The sequence below is a fragment of the Pelophylax lessonae genome (genome assembly GCF_965119305.1).
Source record: "Pelophylax lessonae genome assembly, chromosome: 12".
Classification (NCBI taxonomy): Eukaryota; Metazoa; Chordata; class Amphibia; order Anura; family Ranidae; genus Pelophylax; species Pelophylax lessonae.
The window spans coordinates 56020930-56042723 of NC_138779.1; the positions used below are offsets into that span (position 1 = coordinate 56020930).

Consider the following 21794-nt stretch of genomic DNA (forward strand, 5'->3'; position numbering starts at 1 on the left):
GACCTGAACACCCATTCCTTGGCACCCACCCCCAGGACCTGAACACCCATTCCTCTGCACCCACCCCCAGGACCTGAACACCCATTCCTAGGCACCCACCACCAGGACCTGAACACCCATTCCTATGCACCCACCCCCAGGACCTGAACACCCATTCCTCGGCACCCACCCCCAGGACCTGAACACCCATTCCTCTGCACCCACCCCCAGGACCTGAACACCCATTCCTAGGCACCCACCCCCAGGACCTGAACACCCATTCCTCGGCACCCACCCCCAGGACCTGAACACCCATTCCTCGGCACGCACCCCAGGCCTGGAACACCCATTCCTCTGCACCCACCCCCAGGACCTGAACACCCATTCCTAGGCACCCACCACCAGGACCTGAACACCCATTCCTAGGCACCCACCCCCAGGACCTGAACACCCATTCCTTGGCACCCACCCCCAGGACCTGAACACCCATTCCTCTGCACCCACCCCCAGGACCTGAACACCCATTCCTAGGCACCCACCACCAGGACCTGAACACCCATTCCTAGGCACCCACACCCAGGACCTGAACACCCATTCCTATGCACCCACCCCCAGGACCTGAACACCCATTCCTCGGCACCCACCCCCAGGACCTGAACACCCATTCCTCGGCACCCACCCCCAGGACCTGAACACCCATTCCTCTGCACCCACCCCCAGGACCTGAACACCCATTCCTAGGCACCCACCACTAGGACCTGAACACCCATTCCTAGGCACCCACCCCCAGGACCTGAACACCCATTCCTAGGCACCCACCCCCAGGACCTGAACACCCATTCCTAGGCACCCACCCCCAGGACCTGAACACCCATTCCTCGGCACCCACCCCCAGGACCTGAACACCCATTCCTCGGCACCCACCCCCAGGACCTGAACACCCATTCTTCGGCACCCACCCCCAGGCCTGGAACACCCATTCCTCAGCACCCACCCCCAGTACCTGAACACCCATTCCACGGCACCCACCCCCAGGCCTGGAACACTGCTGGTTGGTTGGTTGGTGTGAGTATTTTCCTTACTGAAGATGAGACTTGTATGAGGCAGTATGAATTGCCATAACCGGGGACACCAATAGGGGGGTGCGGGCAGTAAGAAGTGCCATAATCGGGGACACCAATAGGGGGATGCGGGCAGTATGAAGTGCCATAACCGGGGACACCAATAGGGGGATGCGGGCAGTATGAATTGCCATTACTGGGAACACCAATAGGGGGGTGCAGGCAGTATAAGGTGCATACCTGGGACACCAATAGGGGGGTACAGGCAGTATGAAGTGCCATAACCGGGGACACCAATAGGGGGGTACAGGCAGTATAAGGTGCATACCTAGGACACCAATAGGGGGGTGTGGGCAGTATGAAGTGCCATAACCGGGGACACCAATAGGGGGGTACAGGCAGTATAAGGTGCATACCTGGGACACCAGTAGGGGGTGCAGGCAGTATGAAGTGCATAACCGGGGACATTAATAGGGGGGTGCAGGCAGTATGAAATGCATAACGGGGAACAACAATAGGGGGACACAGGCAGTATGAAGTCGCATAACCCGGGGACACCAATAGGGGTACAGGCAGTATTAGGTGCCATAACTAGGGATACCAATAGAGGGTACTGGCAGTATGAAGTGCATAAACGGGAGCACCAATAGGAGGGTACAGGCCGTATGAACTGCCATAACCAGGGCTGCCAATAGGGGGGGTACAGGGAGTATGATGTGCCATAGCTTGGGACGCTAATGGGGTCTAAGTTCCTATGTAGTGCCATAACTAGGGAGGGAGATAGGTGGGTACAGGCCATATAAAGTGCCCTAACCAGGGCAGCTGTAGGTGGTACAGACGGTATGAAGTGCCATATCCCAGAGTAACCGCAATGTACTGTAATCAGAGCCAGGTAAGGAGGATTTAGCTGATGGGTGCCGGATTTTGTTGTATTGGATAGAAAGCCCCCGGCAGATGCTCACCGCTCAGCCATCGTTGTCGGACGTTGTTATGGATCACGCCAGAATCACTCGGATCCCGAAGATACGCCAGCCAAAATGGAGGGGCGCAGCCAATGTCCATGCTGGCATAATTTCCTGCAGCAAATCAGAGATACATAATATGGCATCAGCAACTTCCTCACATGAAGGGAATGGACAAAGGCATTGCAGAAATGTTTTCACCCAAGATTCACACTGATTGGGAAATTTCAACTGAAAACATTTTGTAAATAGACACCCTAAGGGTGAGCAAACTTTACATTTAAAGCTGAAGTGTATTCTACTTATTTTAATTTGCCTTCTCTAATTCCTCCCCCTCCTTTCCATTTAATGACATTTAAAAAAAAAAAAAAAAAAACACCTTTTCTTTTTTTATTGTGTACCTCATTTTAATCTCAGTCACTGGGTCTCTGTGCTTCTCTATGCACTGCAGGCAGGTCATGGCTGGTGGAGGGGTCAGCAAGATGCTGTACATGCCTCAGTACTCTTCCCCGGAGACCTCCGCCCTGATGCAAGCAGTGGTCTCTTGGGAGGAGTTTTTGCTTTATTTTTTAAATGGGGAGGAAGGGCTGCTAGATGATAGCCAGGAAATGAGGCGGGCTCTACCTCACTTGCTGCACCTTCTAATGCACATTGTGAGAAGCTCACAGTGTGCAGTGAAATCAGTACAGGGGAGGAGCCTGTGCAACTGTGCAGGCCTGAAAGGAAGGCTGGAGGTCAGATTTAAGGAGGTTTTAGGGTGGAAATAGGTTTTTAATGGCTTCTGGGTGTTACAGAAGCTCCTCTTGCCCATCCTGAACCTATTGTTGTGGCAATAAAGGCCTCTCACTAACCCCTATTGTTATTTTTTCAAAGAAAAAAGTAAAATGAAATTAAGCATCGGGCTATGAATAATCATCAAACACACAAAGAAGTTGAAATGAAATATACTAATTTACTCTAAAGACACCCAAAAGCCTTTAAATAAAAAAAAAGTTTGTTCTTTTTTAAGCAAACTTTGCCTAAGTGAGAGCAATTGGGAGTTTCTGCCTAAGCAAAATCACAGCACTCATCCTTGCACAAGAAGTGTGGCCTGGGGGAGTTCCAAGTCTCTCTGCAGAGTAAGTAAAGCACATACCGAAACCCTGCTCCTCCATGATTGGTCTGCTGAAGTCCATGTAGATTAGACCTTCATAAACCTATAAAAGGAAAAAACTAAGCACATTATATGACAATAGATTATAGAGCTCATTACTGAGATATCGAGAGAGAGAGTGCAAGGGAGAGAGCAAGAGCGCGCAAGGGAGAGAGCGAGAGCACGCAGGGGAGAGCGAGAGCGCCCAAGGGAGAGAGCGAGAGCGCGCAAGGGAGAGAGCGCGCAAGGGAGAGAGCGAGAGCATGCAAGGGAGAGCGAGAGCGCCCAAGGGAGAGAGCGCGCAAGAGAGAGCGAGAGCACGCAAGAGAAAGCAAAAGCGCGCAAGGGAGAGAGCGCGCGCAAGAGAGAGCGAAAGAGCGCGCATGAGAAAGCGAGAGCGCACAAGGGAGAGAGTGAGCACGCAAGGGAGAGAGTGAGTGCGCGTAAGAGAGAGCGAGAGCGCGCAAGGGAGAGAGCGCGCAAGGGAGAGAGTGCGCAAGAGCAAACGAGAACGCGCAAGAGAGAGTGAGAGCGCGCAAGAGAGAGCGCACAAGAGAGAGAGAGCAAGAGCACGCATGAGAAAGCGAGACCGCGCAAGGGAGAGAGCGAGAGCGCGCAAGACAGAGCGAGAGCGCGCAAGAGAGAGTGAGAGCACGCAAGAGAAAGTGAGAGTGTCCATTCACTCTTTCACTGTCCTATAAAATATGTTTCTCTGTGGATTGCTTTTCAGGGGGGTGGTAATAAACACTGCAGCTAGTTGGAATGGTGCCTAGACCACACAAGGTCCATCCAGAGGCAGCTTTAATATCTTCTCACCTGAACAACTCGGTCCTGCAATCCGGCTGTGATGAAAAGCTCCTCCTTCTCCACGTCTAGAATAAAATTTGGCTGCACAGTCTTTGGAAGATCCTAAAAACAGAAATATAATAATAAGATAATACAGATACACCTATGAAGGATTATTATATTGAAAGGGAAAGTTGAATGTATTATTATTATTATTGAGCACATATTTTGAGTTTAGTGTTCACATTGAAATAATATATTTTATTGTATTTTTTCACATCCTCGCTCTTCTTTATAGGAAGTGTAAGAAACAAAGATATTTGTTGATTAACCACTAGAGGGAGACAAAAACTCACTCTGCACTCACTTTGTTATTTGGTTTGGTAAAGCACCACATATAAATAATCTTTTTTTTTTATAAAATACAAATTTACCTTTTTTATCCTTAAAGTGGACTTTTCCATTGCAAACAGAAAGTCTGCTTTTTATTGCCAGCCTGCTGTCTTTAAATAGCCATGTGTAACCGAACCAATGTAAACATATTGAAAATGAATTTTGAAATGACATTAACATGTTAAGGCTAAAATTCCAGTAAAAAATACACTTAAATTAATGTTAGGGCACACAAACATAAAACATTTCCCAATTTATGGTAAAATATAAAAGATGGGTTGTGCAGAGTATATAGATACCCAACATGGGAAGCCTTTAAACAGCAGGTGTCCGCGGTGACAAACTTCAGTAGCCTCAATTTACCATAGGCCAAGCTTTACGGTAGTAGGCGGGTATGTGTGTCAACCCCCCCCATCTGCAGCCAATGTATGCTATATGTTGGTGACAGCGCAAGCATTAAATGTATTTAGAAAAATTAATGATCATGAATTAAAAAAATAAATAAATCGAAAACCATTTTTTTTTCTTAATCACGTGATTATAAAATCACGGCGACCAAAATTTTGTATGCTTGTTTCAAGCCAGCAGGAAGAGTCTGTAGTGAACAAGCTTTTGCTTTACAGAGCTCTGCAACGATCGCAATGACTCCTCCCCTTATCAAATGGCTTGGTCTGAAGTTTCAATTAGACAAAGCCAGCTGCAAAGCAGGCAGCTACTGCTGTGCTGTTAGATAACCTTTAGCAGCACAGTGCACCACAAGCCACAATAGTGCACCAGCACAACCTGGCTTCCTTCTGCATTCTCTGGGACTCTGGGAGGATGGGGGGGGGGGGGGCTATGGTCATGCAGATGAGACCCCCCTTACATCAGGGTCCCCCATCAGAGCCCCCCCTTACATCAGTGTCCCCCCATCAGAGCCCCCCTTACATCAGGGTCCCCCCATCAGAGCCCCCCATACATCAGGGTTCCCATCAGAGCCCCTCCTTACATCAGGGTTCCGATCTGATTTCACCCCCCACATCAGGGTCCTCATCAGAGCCCCCTTACATCACTGTCCCAATCAGAGCCCCCCCCATACACCAGGGTCCCCTTCAGAGCCCCCCCATACATCAGGGTGCCCATCAGAGCCCCCCTTAAATCAGGATGCCCATAAGAGCCCCCCTTACATCAGGGTTTCCATCAGAGCCCCCCATACATCAGGGATCCCATCAGAGCCCCCCCTTACATCAGGGTCTCCATCAGAGCCCCCCCTTACATCAGGGTCTCCATCAGAGCCCCCCCTTACATCAGGGTCTCCATCAGAGCCCCCCCTTACATCACGGTCCTCATCAGAGACCCCCCTTACATCAGGGTCCTCATCAGAGACCCCCCTTACATCAGGGTCCCCCATCAAAAGCAGAGACCAACTGATCTGAGTACTCAGTCTGTGCAAGTCTGAGGATCCCCATTGACCCTAGCTGCTGGCAGGATAAAATTCCCTAGCTGGTCAGATGTGGCCCCGGGGGGGCCATAGTTTGGAGATCCATGCTATATATTGATGCCACTTCTTTACAGTTGTATTTTGTAAAAAGTCATAAAAATACCATTTTAATAAAATCAGGATAACATCATTACAATAATAAATCAGACTTACATCATCCGTCAAATTGTAGAACTTCATCAGACATTTCAGCGTCGCCGACACGATGGCGCTGGAAAAATAAAACAACGTATGTTAGATGTTAGAGTAGGATCCAGCTGTCACAGGGTTAAAGAGCAGCCTTGTGCTGCACATACAACATGAGCAGTCGAAGCGTTTTCAATAAGCGTTTCCAATCAGTCCCGGAAATGACCTAATAAAGAGCGCAATTAAATTTAAATGCCCGGCAAAGAGGAGCAGCTCATGAATGCTTTAGCAGCATTTGCAGACGGCTGGCGAATGAGTTGTGCGCGGAGCGCAGGGCTCAGAAACCCTCGGCTCATCACATTCCCCAGAAAGGCGACACGTCGGATAATAAACAGCAATTTGCAAGACGCTGCCCGTGCCGGCGCCTGGGCCGAGTGGAGTAGCTGCATCACGAGCGTCGCCTAATTCACCCATAAAACGACGCAAACGGGAGGGAACTGAATGGAAAACAATACCAGGTTTTCTGATGTTATTAAAATGCAGATATCGTTCAGCCGAAGGAGAATGGGGAGGACGGAGGACGAGGGTAGCGAGATGCTGGAGAAGGAAATTCATTATCATTTCTAGAAAACAAAATGATAAAGAGAAAGTCTATTATGGCCGGAGAGGCAGAGAATGTATAGAGATAAATGATAGAATGGATTCTGCTGTGTCTTTCTTTTATTGGTAATGTATGGAGCAAAAGCCGTTCAATCCGCAGCACACTGCTTTCCCGGATGGTGCATTATATCCTAATGTCTGAATACATGGATGCAGAAAGAAACCACGGGGCCCCATACAGCCAACCTGACAGGGCCCCCACCCAAATAAATACAGGTTGCCATGCTTCAGTTATGAATGAGCCCAGTGAGTGATCAGTACCAATCACTCATTGTGTTCATTCAGGAAAGGAAGGGTTGGTAAATATGACATACCGGTATTTAGTGGACTCTTCCCCCACTCTCCATCCTGAAGAATCCTATCGCTTGCACCCGCCGGCAGTAAGGAGAGGAGGGAAGCCGGCAGCACTGCTGGGGTAGGGGAAGCACACAGGGGGGCCTGGCAGGTGAAAACTTATGGTGAACAGGGAGCTTGATCAGTGTGGCGGGGGTAAATACTGGAACTGTTCCCCTGTATGGCTCTCTCTGCAGAAGCTGAAAGCCAGTAGGAGGGAGATGGGGAAGAAGCCAGCTTTTAGCTGCTGCAGAGAGTCATACAGGGATCAGTTTCAGTAATTGCCCCCCCTGCCACGCCGATCACCCTCCCTGCCCACATTGAATTCCTCTTGCTGGTTCTAGGTCCTGTACAGGAGGACTGGTGTTACCCCCTTATCTACGGCCCTGCATGGATGAAATACATACATGGGAGCTGATTGTAGGCCTGCTCAGCTGGTGCTTCAATTCTGGCACCCCTTCCAGGCAACATAGTCAGGTCCTGGACTCCCCTATAGAATACAGCACACAGCCAGGTCATGGTCTTCCCTGTAAACGACGCTGCAGGTAAGCAGGACAGCCTGGTCACAGACCCGCCCCTGTCTGTGATTGGACAACAAAGGAGCAGCAGTGCACCGATTAGGTCATCTCTGGATTTTCCACTGCAAGTATGTTACACTGACAGCACTGAATAAAGCAAGAGAACCCTGACCGGCTGTGATATTGTGAGTACGGGGCAAGGCCGAGGCCACAGACGGACTGCAGACCATGAATGGTGACGTTTTTACACAGAATGTAATAATGAGGTTATGTTTTGCTCCAATTTAAAATTTGACATGATCTTTAAGTAACCTAACCATAACATGCGGTTGTAGAGTTAAAAATAGCCGAATACAAGCAAACTACCCTTAGGCCTTGTTAACACTTGGGGTTGGGGAGGTAAAAAAAAAAAAAAACAGCTGGGTCACATTTTTATTGCCCCCTTCCCCAATAGATTCCCCTGAAGCTGCAAAGGCAGTGGACAGAAAAGTACAAAGGTCACATCTGCAATGCAAAATGCAGCCAAAAGTATCCCTGCTGTCATGCACTCATGCCCGCCAGGCAATACTGCCCACTGATCGCAACCTACTCAACCGAATAGGACCGTCCCGCCACCACATGCAAGGCACACTAAAATAGCCGCTGATGGTGCAACATTAATGCCTCCCCACTGCCTGTGAAACACCCTCTGGATCGCTCTTCATAAGGCACCGCAAATGTAAAGGAGCCCTTACAACCCATGTGTCTTAACATTTGGCATGCGTATATGAAAGCTCATGCAGGAGCAGAGCACATTAAACTCCCATTGCTCCGCCTGAGCCAAACCTTCTAAAAATAAAAGTCAACCAAAAATAGACTCACCTGCTCCCAGCCAATCCCTGCCGAGGAGAGAAACAGAAATGATGTCATTAATGCATGTTGTTACCTTGTGCTCTAACAGGACAGAGAACAAGAGGATACAAAACTGTAAAGAAAAGGAATGGCCCACAATATTGTCATCTGTCTGCTGCAGATTTATAAACCCCATTACTAAAATCACATGGAAGGCGTTTCAAAAAGTAATTTCAATTCTTTTAAATCTCTGCAACTTTCATTAAAATAATACCTGATGATCCTGCCATAAAGATCCTTGTTGAGGCACTTCCTGTGATAGGGTGACAACCCTCTGACCTTGGTTTCCAGCTGTGCTCTTGTGTTGTCACCCTGTCACACGGGCTTCCAATGAAGACTACAGCACAAGTGGCTGTTCCAACGCACATCATAGAGGCATGGTCTATTGTCACCATTGGGAAACCTGACCTGAGAAATTAATCACACTCTCTATAAACAACTTCTTTTACTTGAAAATAAATGAATAATCGCCAGATGGAATCAAACGTTTTTAATTATGATGATTTCTGCTGTTGATGAGATCTCTGTTCGTGGGTCTGCACACCTGCTGTGCTCTTTATGAGAGGTTCCCCCCCTCCCTGTACTGAGCTCCTGAGTTTGCACACCTGCTGTGCCCATTATTAGGGGTCCCCCCCCCCCGATCCCTGTGCTAAATGCTCCTTGGTCTGTACACCAGCTGTGCCCAATATGAGGGCTCCCATCATCCCTGGGCTAAATTCCTGGGTCTGTACACCTGCTGTGCCCATTATGAGGAGCTCCCACCATCCCTGTGCTGGGTTCCTGGGTCTGCACACTTACGGTGCCCATTATGAGGGGCTCCCACCATCCCTGTGCTGAGTTCCTGGGTCTGCACATCTGCTGTGCCCATTATGAGGGGTTCCCACCACCCCTGTGCTGGGTTCCTGGGTCTGCACACCTGCTGTGCCCATTATGAGGGGCTCCCACCATCCCTGTGCTGAGCTCCTGGGTCTACACACCTACTGTGCCCATTATGAGGGGTTCCTACCACCCCTGTGCTGGGTTCCTGGGTCTGCACACCTGCTGTGCCCATTATGAGGGACTCCCACCACCCCTGTGCTGAGTTCCTGGGTCTGCACACCCGCTGTGCCCATTGTGAGGAGCTCCTACCATCCCTGTGCTGAGTTCCTGGGTCTGCACACCTGCTGTGCCCATTATGAGGGGCTCCCACCTTGCCAGATTTATATTTAAATGTATGCAATAGGAGGAGTGGCAGTTCGGCTCAGTCCTGTGAAAGGACGTACATGTAAGTCACTTCGTGGGACCGCTAGCGGGAGCGCGTGCGCACACCCATTGGCCACAGGGGGAGCAAATCAGCTGGTCTGGTGGCCGCAATTGCCGCCGCGCATTTACGATCGCCCCTCATGGAGTCAGAACGTCGGTTTGTAAACACAGGAGTTCTGTCAGTTATGAACACAGGGATCCTGTGTTCCTCTTATTTAGGAACATAGGTCTCTGTGTAAATGCAGAAAGCCCATCCCCACCCCCACAGTTAGAAAGCATCCCTTAGGAACACATTTAACGCTTTGATCACCCCTGGTGTTAACCCCTTCCCTGCCAGTGTCATTAGTAGAGTAACAGTGCATATTTTTAAGTACTGATTACTGTAGTAATGTCACTGGTCCCCCCGAAAAGTGTCAAAATTGACCGTTGGGTGTCCGGTCTGTCCGCTGAAATATCGCAGTCCTGCTAAAAATTGCTGATCGCCGTCATCACTATTAACAAAATTTTTTTTTATATATATATATATATATATATATATATATATATATATATATATATATATATATTATATATATATATATATATATATTATATATATATATATATATATATATATATATATATATATAAAGACATAAATCTTTCCCCTAGTTTGTAGACGCGATAACTTTTGCACGAACCAATTAACATACACTTATTGGGATTTTTTCTTACCAAAAATAAGTAGCAGAATACATGCCTAAAATGATGAAAAAATTTGATTTTTAAATTTTTTTTATTGGTAATGTTATATAGCAGAAAGTAAAAAAAATATTTTTTTTTCAGAATTGTCGCTTTTTTTTTTTGTTTATAGGGCAAAACATATAAAAAAAATAAAAAAATCGCAGTGGTGATCAAATGCCACCAAAAGAAAGATCTATTTGTGGGAAAAAAAGGACATCGATTTTATTTGGGTACAGCTTCTCACGAACGCAACTGTCAGTTAAAGTAACAGTGCTGTATCGACCTGGTCATTAAGAAGGGAAAACCTTCCGGTCCAGAAGTGGTTAAGGTTTGACACGTTAGGTATCCATTTACTCAGTGCAACTTCAGCTTTTAGATTTCACAAAACATTGGGTAATTAATTGCGTTTTCGTGCCCCTAAAATTAACTTTGAACGTGTTTTTTTGCTTCCTAGGCATTTGCAGTAATATTGTGTGACATAAAAAAATTGGAACTACCACTATTTTATTCTCTAGGGTCTCTGCTTTCAGAAAAGATAGAATGTTTTTTGATGGTTTTATGTAATCTTCAGGCCTAAAATAATTTTTTTAAACGTGTGCAAAAAATAAGAAAACAGCCCTGGCAGCGAAAGGGTTAAAGGAGAAGTTCACCTTCGGAACATGTTACACCCGTAAGATTTGTTAGTTAAAAAAAAAAAAAACGAACTTTTTTAGCTGGCTCTTAGATTCCAACCAAAATTTGTCAAGTCGTGCTTTGGAGCATATTTCTGATCAGAAAATGGATCTATTTTATACAATTGTATGTAAGATTGTTCTGTGTATGACCACCACAAGACTCCCCCAGGTGATTTCCAGACACGACTCACCACTTGCCGCGGAATGTTCACATTGTACTTCAGGGTAAAATTCTGTTTGGAAAGAGCAATTCTGGGGAGAGATCGTTAAGATATCATCAATCAGAGGGTGCCAAATACTAATCAGGGGAAAACAACCCACACATCTGTAATTACAAACTTCTCCAACAGCAAAATAACACCAAAAACTCTTAAATTGGTTAACATACTGAATACATAAAAAATCTAAAAAAAAAAAAAAATCGACTTACTTTTTGTAGAGAGTGTGTGTGTTTTTTTGTATTTGTCTTTTCCCTTTCTGTGCTTTTGCTCATTATCTGTGTACTGCCTCTTTAAGGGTGGCCATACATGGTTATAAAATTGTTCGAAAAAGCTTTTGATACGCTCCATCGTTCGACTTTCAAAATGTTAGTGGGGTCATTTCCATTCTCAAAATGCAAAGTTTTATTGCAAATTTTGTCGCATTTTTGCTGCATAAACGATGAATTTTCTTAATGTTAGTAGTAATTGATCAGAAAGCTACATTGCATATGTATGGTAAAACGTAACCCAGGAAGTACAAGCAATGAAAAGAAAAATATCAGTTGGCAAGTTGGAGGATTCATAAAGGTCAAAAAATCTTTACATCCTTTCCGCCGAATGGATGAAAAATGTACCATTTATATTGTTAACGATCGATATTAATATGTCGACAATTGGAGAAAATATTTTTATACAATGACGGCATTATCACATGCACGTTGCAAAAGCGACCATCGAACGATTTTCTAACCATGTATGGCCAGCTTAAGCGTTTGAATTTTACTTTAAATAATAAATAATGGCACAAAATCAGGTCTGGGATTGGTTCAAAGAGGCTTCTACAACCCTCAGCAGACATTTAAAACTCATTGTCCCGTTAAAGAGACCCTGTCACCAACTTCTAAATTACAGGTAAAAGCACCGATACAAATCAAGTATTTTAAATGCTTACTTGCAGTGTTTTTCTTTTTACTAAATTAGATTTTTTTTACTTGCAATGTGCCACTGAACTGGCTAGAAAATGGGACTACTCAAAGAAGAGTCCCTTCACTAGCATGGTACCCTCCCTCCTTGTACATCATAGCCTTCCCTTCTTCTAGAAGTGTCCAACTACTGTCTGTGCTGGCCCAGCTCCTCCACCTTCTCCTCCCCACTGTACACAACTTTTTTTTGAAGGACTGAATAGGAATACTAGAGGGTTACTGGCGTGACAGCTCTGAGCCTGCTGACATCACATCCAAGATGGTGGCACCCAGCAGCAATTTTTGGGCTTTTGGATGTCTGCACAAGGGAGGATTTTACAGGTAAATAACATGAATAAAACACACAATATTATGGTAGGATTTTTGATGGAAAGATCGGTCTGGTGATAAGGTCTCCAGTCCTGAGTGCAGCCCACCTGCTCTGATATTGACCTCTTCCCCTATTCCACTGATTAGCTTTGCCATGCCTTAAATGACAACTTGTACCAACTTTGTGCATAAAATTCCTTTTATTTTGCCCTCCCCATTGATTCCAATACAGTTCCCTAAGGCTACATTCACACCTGAGCGTAGCGTTTTTCGCGCGTTTTTTACCGCGATTTTTGCGGCATTTTTTACAGCGATTTTTGTGCAGGCGTTTTTAGATTGAATAGAGATCAATGGAAAACGCCTGTAATCTGCCCAAAAAGAAGCTCATGTACTTTTTTGAGCGTTGGGCGTTTTGTATACAGCGTCAAAACGCTCAGATGTGAACAGGGGCCATTGAAATGAATAGGATTTGTCTTGTTGGGCGTTTTGAGAGCTGATCCTAGAGCAGAAAAACGCCCCAAAACGCCTAGATGTGAACGGAGCCTAAAGTGTTACTAAAGCCTGGTCTCCCACAGTACACAGAACATGGAAATGCAATCATTTTAGTAAATATAAACTGCTCAAAATCTTTTCTCATCAGCAGTATATAGCAGTCTTGTGACTTCTATCAGTTCCTAGTAAAGCTTGTAGGAGGAGTTTTCATTCTCCCCTGATCCTCTGTCTGGACAGTGCTGATTGGCCCTGTGCTAATCACATGCACTCTCCCAAGAAAAAAGGAAAAAAAAAAAACTCTCTAGCTTTACACACTAGGGATAGACCAATTATCAGCAAGGCCGATATATCAGGGGCCGATATGCACTTTCCCCGATATATCGGTATCGGGCCCGGAACTGGCCGATATTGCCGATATTTTTGTGACATCATTCTGCCTTCTTAGGCCGCCTCCCTCGCCTTGGACAGCTTAGTCTGGAGTCGGGACTAGTCTTGCGAGAGTGTATCACAGCCATACACCCACCCACAGCAGCCGGTGCCAGCCACCCAAAACAGGGTGCCAGCCAGCCAGCCACCCAACACAGGGTGCCAGACAGCCACCCAGACAGTATGCCAGCCAACCACCCACAGACAGGATGCCAGACAGCCAGCCACCCACAGACAGGATGCCAGCCACCCACAGACAGGGTGCCAGACAGCCAGCCACCCACAGACAGGGTGCCAGACAGCCAGCCACCCACAGACAGGGTGCCACAGACAGCCAGCCATTCACAGGTCTTGTACCAGCCAGCCACAGGCACTGTACCAGCCAGCCGCCCACAGGCCCTGTACCAGCCAGACACCCACAGCCCCTGTGCCATCCAGCCACCCACCACAGGGTGCCAGCCAGCCTGCCACCCACCACAGGGTGCCAGCCAGCCTGCCACCCACCACAGGGTGCCAGCCAGCCACCCACCACAGGGTGCCAGACAGTCAGCCACCTACCACAGGGTGCCAGCCACCCACCACAGGGTGACAGCCAGCCAGCCATCCACCACGCCGTGAAACGTGTCTACCTTGGACATATTCTGTTCCTCACACTGTCTGTTTGTCCTGGATGATTTTGAAGAATAAAGACACCCTTTTTGATTTCATCTATCTGTGTGCGGCTCCAAATTTTCACATGTATCTTTCCGGACGGCGGATCTAGCCAGCACCAGATTGGACGCACACCTGAGCGGCATTCCCTGCCCCTTCCCCCTTCACATTGATCCACCACAGGGTGCCAGCCAGCCACCCACCACAGGGCGCCAGCAAGCCAGCCATTAGGCATTAAACAAAAATTAACATGCTCAGTACCAGATTTGTGTCAAAAATTGTCTTTATTTTTCAAAACCTTAAATGTACAAAATATTGGCCAAAATAATCGGTATCGGCCCTGAAAAAAACATATAGGCCTATACCTAATACACACCAAACTGAGCATGTGCAGCCCGTCCCCTGGCTCTGTAAATATTAGGTTATTTAATGGAGACAGTGAAAGAAGAGGAGGATCTGTGCATACAGGATCAAACAGCCTTTATACACAATGCAGATGATTAACCCCTTAGGTTCCACAGTGAGTATAACAAGCATACTTTACTGCAAATACAGACTAATTGTGCTTTTCCACTGCTGGTACCGCATGGTATAGGGTCGGAACGGTTCGGTACGGTACGGTATAGGTTTGCTTTTCCACTGCATGGAACCGAACGGTACGGTACGGTACGGCTCTGAAAAAACAGTACCTACTCGATTGTGGTTCCAACAGGTACCAAACTGGTACCATATCCCACAATCCTTTGCATGCAGTCACTACTAGCCACTGATTAGTCAGAGAATCCCACCCACCCCGTTGTTATCCCACCCACTTAACTTTAGTACTGCTTTAGTGGAAAAGCAAACCTATACCGTACCGTACCGAACCGTTCCGACCCTATACCATGCGGTACCGCAGTGGAAAAGCAAACCAGGCCAAGCAGGGCCGAGTAGAGCCGAGCCGGTACTTGCAGTGGAAAAGTGCCATTATTTCACTGTTGTGGGTTTAGTAACACTTTAAAATGGTGCAACTTTTAATACAATCATCACATTTTTGCCAAAATATTGGAGAAATGAGAAGCCCAAATATTACTCATCCCTAAAATGTCAAGAACTGGAAACATTCCCTGTACTTACCCCTTCTCCGAACAGTACTGGTAAAACTTTTTGCACGTGGCCTGCAGCAGCCTCAGACCTCCCAGGTACCTGCGGGAAGGTGGGGGGAACATGATATCAGTTTACCATATTTTCGGGGGGGGGGGGGGGGGTTCAGGTCGCTATAAAGTGTAGCTAAAGGCAAAACATTTTTCAGTTTTTACTTAGACAAAGGGGGGGGGGGGGGGTTCAAATGCTTGCCAGATTTTTTTCTTTAACGGGTTTAATGGAGGAGTTGGATTTGACTTCTCAGTAGTTCATATTCATAGAGTGACAATCAGATTTATACAGGTATCAGGGGAAGTTCCATCAACATAAACAGGGTCCCCCCTTGTCTAAGGGACCCAGAGTTTGGAATTAATTTATGAAAACTCTAATGAGAGCTCCAGGCCAAAGAACTAAGAGTCCAAAAACTTTTATTGTTGGTATTAGTTCATAACAAGAAAACATAGAATATCTAATGTGTTTTGAGGACTTAAAGATCTCCCCCTTATTTAGGATTACAAAGAAAATGGTTGCAAAAATATAAATTCCTACCTCAATTAGAACATATGAAAACTCTATGTTCATAAATAAATAAAACTCAACTAAATTCATGGCAATCAGAGATAATTATGGTTATGGAAACTGTTAAACACTGGCGGATTATGTCTAAAATGTATAACATAAATCAGCCATAGTACAGTTTTTATTAGTACCTGGGATTCATGGTGAGAGCAGTCTACAGAGGAAGGGAAAGGGGATGGAGTGGAAGTGATCAGTTGGCTTTATAGCCACCCAAACCACTTCCACTCAAAAGCCCAGCATCTGTTGCAGCAGCTGGGAGGGTTTTTAAAATCCCAGTCTACCATTTATAAATGGCACTGGTAGACAAGCTGCAAGTAAGGGGCATTAAATAGTGATAGAAAAATCACATTTACCTTAATGAATTCAAATACAAACACTTTTTAATATTACTTTTAGCACTAATTTTTTTTTTTTTTTTTTAATGCTAAAAAGGGAAAAAATAAAAAATTTTAAAACCTTATATAGTCCCTTCATGGCAAAGTAATCCTCACCCTTCTTTCCGGCTTATGTAGAACAGGTCCAGCAAACTTCCAAACTCCGTTGGGTCATTTAGCGGGTGAGGAACCAAAACCTGATCCAGGAAAATAAACTATGATTTTAAGTTCTGTGTATAAAAATACACAAAGTACAATACTAAATCACAAGTATGCTGCATTAAGACATATTGATAGTATATTTCATATAACATAAGAATTAAAGTGGACTTGTCATGCAACAATTTAAAATAACTCATTAAAAGTTTAAAGTGGTTGTATGACTAGAGAAGTGACTGGCCTCAGGTGATACACAGAGATGAAACAAATCCTCCTACATAAGTTGTACCTGTTTATCTGCAACCTTCTCCTCTCTATCCGTTCAAAGTCCAGAATGTATACATCTGTTCAAAGTGCTGAATTATAAAGCTTGTCTGAGAGTTCAGAAAAAAGGGGACGGAGAGTTGAAGTTACACTCTGCAGAGCTCAGTGAGGAGAGCTCTGAGAGCTGATTGGAGAGAAGGGGCACCCAGCTCACAGGAACAGAGCTGAGGCTGTCAGTCAGCTGGCGGTCCCTCCCATGTCACCTTTTTTTTCTTGGTGTAAGGAAAACTTGTCAGAAGTCACTCATGCTAATAGCAGAAGAAAGGAGTAGCAGAGAAAAGTGACACTTATTGCTCTTAATTGAGACAAGTACGCATTATAGAGGGATATGCTTTGTTCGTATTTCATGTCTGAGGTTTCCATCCACTTTAAAGTAAAAAAATCAGGATATGGTTAAAGTAATTCTAAAGTCTATATATTTTTTTTGTGCATAAAATAAAAAACAGCTTTATACTTCCCTGCTCTGTGCAGTAGTATTGCACAGAGCAGCCCTGACCTTCCTTTTCTGGGGTCCCCCGCCGGCGACCTCAGCTATTCCTCTTCTGTGTCTGCCCCAATAGCAAGCCACTTGCTATTGGGCATCTTCTAACCCTGCCCAACCTAGCTCGACTGTCCCTGGCCCACCCCTTTCATTCACTGAATAGAGGCTTGGCGTCACATGTGGATGTTACCTAGGGTAGTGTCCTACAGTCTGCCTAGGAATGCCCACTCCTCCAGACTGACACCCTTTCCAAGAGCCAGCTCACTGCTTGTATCACAACTTAGGCTTCTTGAGAGGAGCACAGAGGCAGGGTGCTGTGATGTTTTCAGGAAGGTATGTATAGCCCCTCCCACCAGCCATGAAATACCTGCATTGCATAGAGATGCTCAGAGACCCAGTGATGATGTCATTGGGTGTACATTAAGTAAGTAATGAAAACTGAAATAGAAAGAAAAAAAATAATAAAAAGAGATGGTTCCGCACTATGGTTGGTCCTGGTGGTATGTAACTTTAAAGCTGCTGCCCCCACTAAAACAATGAAAACCAAAAGATGTTATTTCAAAAGTTTTACTATCATGTTAATGACCAGGGAAGGCAAAATATAAGCAAATAAAAATAATATTTATTATACTAACTTTTATTATGGATTATTTTATATTGTATTATATATGGAACATTTTAGTGATTTAATTCAGGTTACTGCATTTTAATAATGCATTTTATTCCACCTCAAATAACTTTTACAATCAATAATGTTTGTTAATGGGCCCTGAAGAAGGGGGCACAGATCCCATGTGAAATGTGTTGGATTTCTTCTTGCATCTTCCACAAGTATTTAAGATAACCGCAAAGATCGGTGTCACCTCCCAACAACGTCTTATTACTGAATGTTTATTTAAATGGTCCTTACCAGCTTCTTGCTTTCTGCGATGGTGACCTCTGCCCAGAAGTTGGAGATAGTCATGGAGATGGTTTTTCCATAGTAACCGTCTGAAGGGTTTCCAATTATTCCAATTCTGCAGAGAAAGAAAGGAACCCAAGAGAAACGTTAAACTGAACTTCAGCCATGCTAAATACAGTGCCTTGAAAAGTATTCATACCCCTTGAAATTTTCCACATTTAGTCACGTTACAACCAAAAAACGTAAATGTATTTTATTGGAGTGGCACATAATTGTGAAGTGGAAAGGAAATGATAAATGTTTTTCAAATTTATTTACAAATAAATATCCGAAAAGTGTGGAGTGCATTTGTATTCAGCCCCCTTTACTCTGATACATACCCCTAACTAAAATCTAGTGGAAACAATTGCCTTAAGAAGTCACCTCATTAGTAAAAAGAGTCCACCTGTGTGTAATTTAATCTCAGTATAAATACAGCTGTTCTGTGAAGCCCTCAGAGGTTTGTTAGAGAATGTTAGTGAACAAACAGCACCATGAAGGCCAATGAACACACCAGACAGGTCAGGGATAAAAGTTGTAGAGAAGTAGAAAAGCAGGGTTAGGTTATAAAAAAAAAATATCCCAAGATTTAAACATCTCACAGAGCACTGTTCAATCCATCGTCCCAAAACAGAAAGAGTATGGTACAACTGCAAACCTACCAAGACATGGCTGTCCACCTCAACTGACAGGCTGGGCAAGGAGAGGATTATTTAGAGAAACAGCCAAGAGGCCCATGGTAACTCTGGAGGAGCTGCAAAGGTCCACAGCTCAGGTGGGAGAATCTGTCCACAGGACAACTATTAGTCGTGCACTCCACAAATCTGCCCTTTATGGAAGAGTGGGAAGAAGAAAGCCATTGGTGAAAGAAAGCCATAAGAAGTCCCATTTGCAGTTTGCGAGAAGCCATGTGGGGAACACAGCAAACATGTGGAAGAAGGTGCTCTGCTCAGATGAGAGCAAAATTAAACTTTTTGGCCTAAAAACAAAACGCTACGAAAAAATTAACACTGCACACCACCCTGAACAAACCATTCGTACTGTGAAACATGGTGGTGGCAGCATCATGTTGTGGGGATGCTGTTCTTCAGCAGGGACAGGGAATCTGGTCAGAGTTGATGGGAAGATGGATGGAGCCAAATACAGGACAATCTTAGAAGAAAACCTGTTAGAGTCTGCAAAAGACTTGAGACTTGGGCGGAGGTTCACCTTCCAGCAGAGAAATGACCTTAAACATACAGCCAGAGCTACAATGGAATGGTTTACATCAAAGCTTATTCATGTGTTAGAATGGCCCAGTCAAAGTTCAGACCTAAATCCATTCAAGGGGTATGAATACTTTTTCAAGGCACTGTATAAAGCTAGCATGGATGTCCATATCTGCCTAAAGATGCTGAGGTCCTCCAGGTCTTCTCCTACACTTGTAAGCTGCTTAAACACCTCCCTCCTCCAGCTCCTGGGGCTGCCAATGAGGTTAGCAATTCTTACCTGGCATACGAACGGCAAGTAATCGATTTCACTCGGGGTTCACTTTTCATCGTGGAGTAATGAGCCAACCACTTTGTATAATCTGGCAGTCCCTGCACAGAGATGTTGTAATACGTTAATGGCAACCAAGACCAATTATTTCAGCATATCCCCCCCCCCCAATCTGTTGCCAAACTCACTGTGTACAACACAACCTAACCACACACCTTACAATCTGATTGTACAGTTTCTCTCCTTCAGACTTACCAGCTACTATATAGTGTGAGGGCCTACCTCAACAACTCATTCATCTATATACAATCAGAGGGACCCTTGTACTTCATAGCGGTTAGTAAATGGAATGATTGTACAATCTGATGGTGGTGCATGAGGCCAGCTTTAAACTGGACATGTTAAAATACAATTGTACAATTTTCTTTTGGATTCATCAATAACCACATAATGTGTAGGCCTAGAAGAGCAATCTATTTAAAATACATCAAATCAGGTTGGTGCTCACATAACAAACAATGTTTGGGTTCAGCCTTAAGCTGGCCATACATGTTACAATCTGTTTTACAATCTGTAACATTTCGGTAGATTGGCACAAATGTGGAATATCTTACAAGATGTTAAACAAGGATCATCTCTGTTAAAGGGTCACTCTACCCAGAATGGATAGTTTAGAGCAGGAGTCGGGAGAGAACCATGAACACCACATATTTTCAAATGTAATTCCGTGAGAGCCATACACTATATTTCAGGGGTCGGGAACCTTTATTTAATATTCATATTCATGGGCCGTAGCTATACAGTGAGTAGATGGAGCCGTGTGAAAGTGCCTGGAGTCCGGTTGGGAAAAGAGCAGAGCAGGCCGGTATGCAATGAGGCCGGAGTGGTGAAGCGCCTGCAGGCCTGCGAGTGATGGACGTGAGTATAGGCCCTAAGAAAATGGCGGCCGGCCGCTGAAGGCCTCAGAAGTGGATGTGAGAGGCAGCTCCCGCGGGTCCCTGGGTGTCAGAGGGGAAGGAGATTGTGTCTGTCGGGGCACAGGGAGCGGATGGTAGGTCTCCATACCGGGCGGTGATTGCCAAGGCCCTCAGATGATCAGCACACGAGCCGGCGACGGTACCGCGAGTAGGCCGCGGGGTCCGTAGCACGGCAATCCGGTCATCCAGAGACGAACTGAGGGTAGCGGTGGGTAGCCCACAAAGTGTATCGTCGATGGGTGCAGAAATCTCCTTGGCAACGGCACAGCTACGTGGATGGCACTGGATTGAGTGGTAGACGCGCCGGAGCTCTAGGACTACACGTCCAGCGCGGCTCACGTCTGGACACGCCCCCCTTTGTTTAAGATTTGCCTGCGAGCCAGATGCAGCCATCAAAAGAGCCACGTCTGGCTTGCGAGCCATAGGTTCCCTACCCCTGGTTTAGAGTTTAGTCAATTGCTAGATTCTTCTATCTCTCTGGGAATCCATTAGTGAGATCCCTGTGCTGAGTTCCAGGCACTGCACACCTGCTGTGCCCATCACAAGGGGTTTCCACCATCCCTGTGCTGAGTTCCAGGCTCTGCACACCTGCTGTGCCCATCACAAGGGTTTTTTTTTTGCCATCCCTGTGCTGAGTTCCAGGCTCTGCACACCTGCTGTGCCCATCACAAAGGGTTTCCACCCTCCCTGTGCTGAGTTCCAGGCACTGCACACCTGCTGTGCCCATCACAGGGGGTTTCCACCATCCCTGTGCTGAGTTCCAGGCTCTGCACACCTGCTGTGCCCATCACAAGGGTTTTTTTTTGCCATCCCTGTGCTGAGTTCCAGGCTCTGCACACCTGCTGTGCCCATCACAAAGGGTTTCCACCCTCCCTGTGCTGAGTTCCAGGCTCTGCACACCTGCTGTGCCCATCACAAGGGGTTTCCGCCATCCCTGTGCTGAGTTCCAGGTTCTGCACACCTGCTGTGCCCATCACAAGGGGTTTCTGCCATCCTTGTGAGGAGTTCCCAGGTTTGCACATCTCCTTTCCCATTATGAGGGTTTCCCACCATCTCTGTGCTGGATTTCTGAGTTTGCACACCTGCCACCACCCTTGCACAGTGATCCTGGCTCTGCACAAATGATGTGCCCATTATGAGGGGCACAGGGCATTTTATGGGTCACTAGGCCCTCCAGACTCCACCTAAAATAAAAACTTCCCTTCCAGGCACGCTAAAGCCCCGTACACACGTACGGATCGTCGTCATACAAACGTTCGTCTTTTCTCCCCGGGATGTCGGTGTCTGTTGAAAAGTGCAAAGACAGCACAAGGACAGCACAAGAATTTTGTCTGCAGA

At 45.9% G+C, this 21794-nt stretch overlaps 1 protein-coding gene across 2 annotated transcripts in view; it reads right to left on the bottom strand.

Moving 5' to 3' along the window:
* LOC309568513 (uncharacterized protein) overlaps nt 1–21794 on the bottom strand; it is an 81861-nt gene that overhangs the window by 6184 nt on the left and 53883 nt on the right. For both annotated transcript variants that reach the window (XM_082274193.1, XM_082274192.1), the window contains 10 exons: nt 19489–19580; nt 17971–18076; nt 16214–16293; nt 15138–15206; nt 11152–11212; nt 8292–8308; nt 5947–6004; nt 3951–4043; nt 3138–3198; nt 2003–2116 (listed from right to left, as the gene is read on the bottom strand). In XM_082274193.1, coding sequence (XP_082130319.1) covers nt 2003–2116; nt 3138–3198; nt 3951–4043; nt 5947–6004; nt 8292–8308; nt 11152–11212; nt 15138–15206; nt 16214–16293; nt 17971–18076; nt 19489–19580 — 751 coding nt within the window. The remainder of the gene's footprint in view (nt 1–2002; nt 2117–3137; nt 3199–3950; nt 4044–5946; nt 6005–8291; nt 8309–11151; nt 11213–15137; nt 15207–16213; nt 16294–17970; nt 18077–19488; nt 19581–21794) is intronic.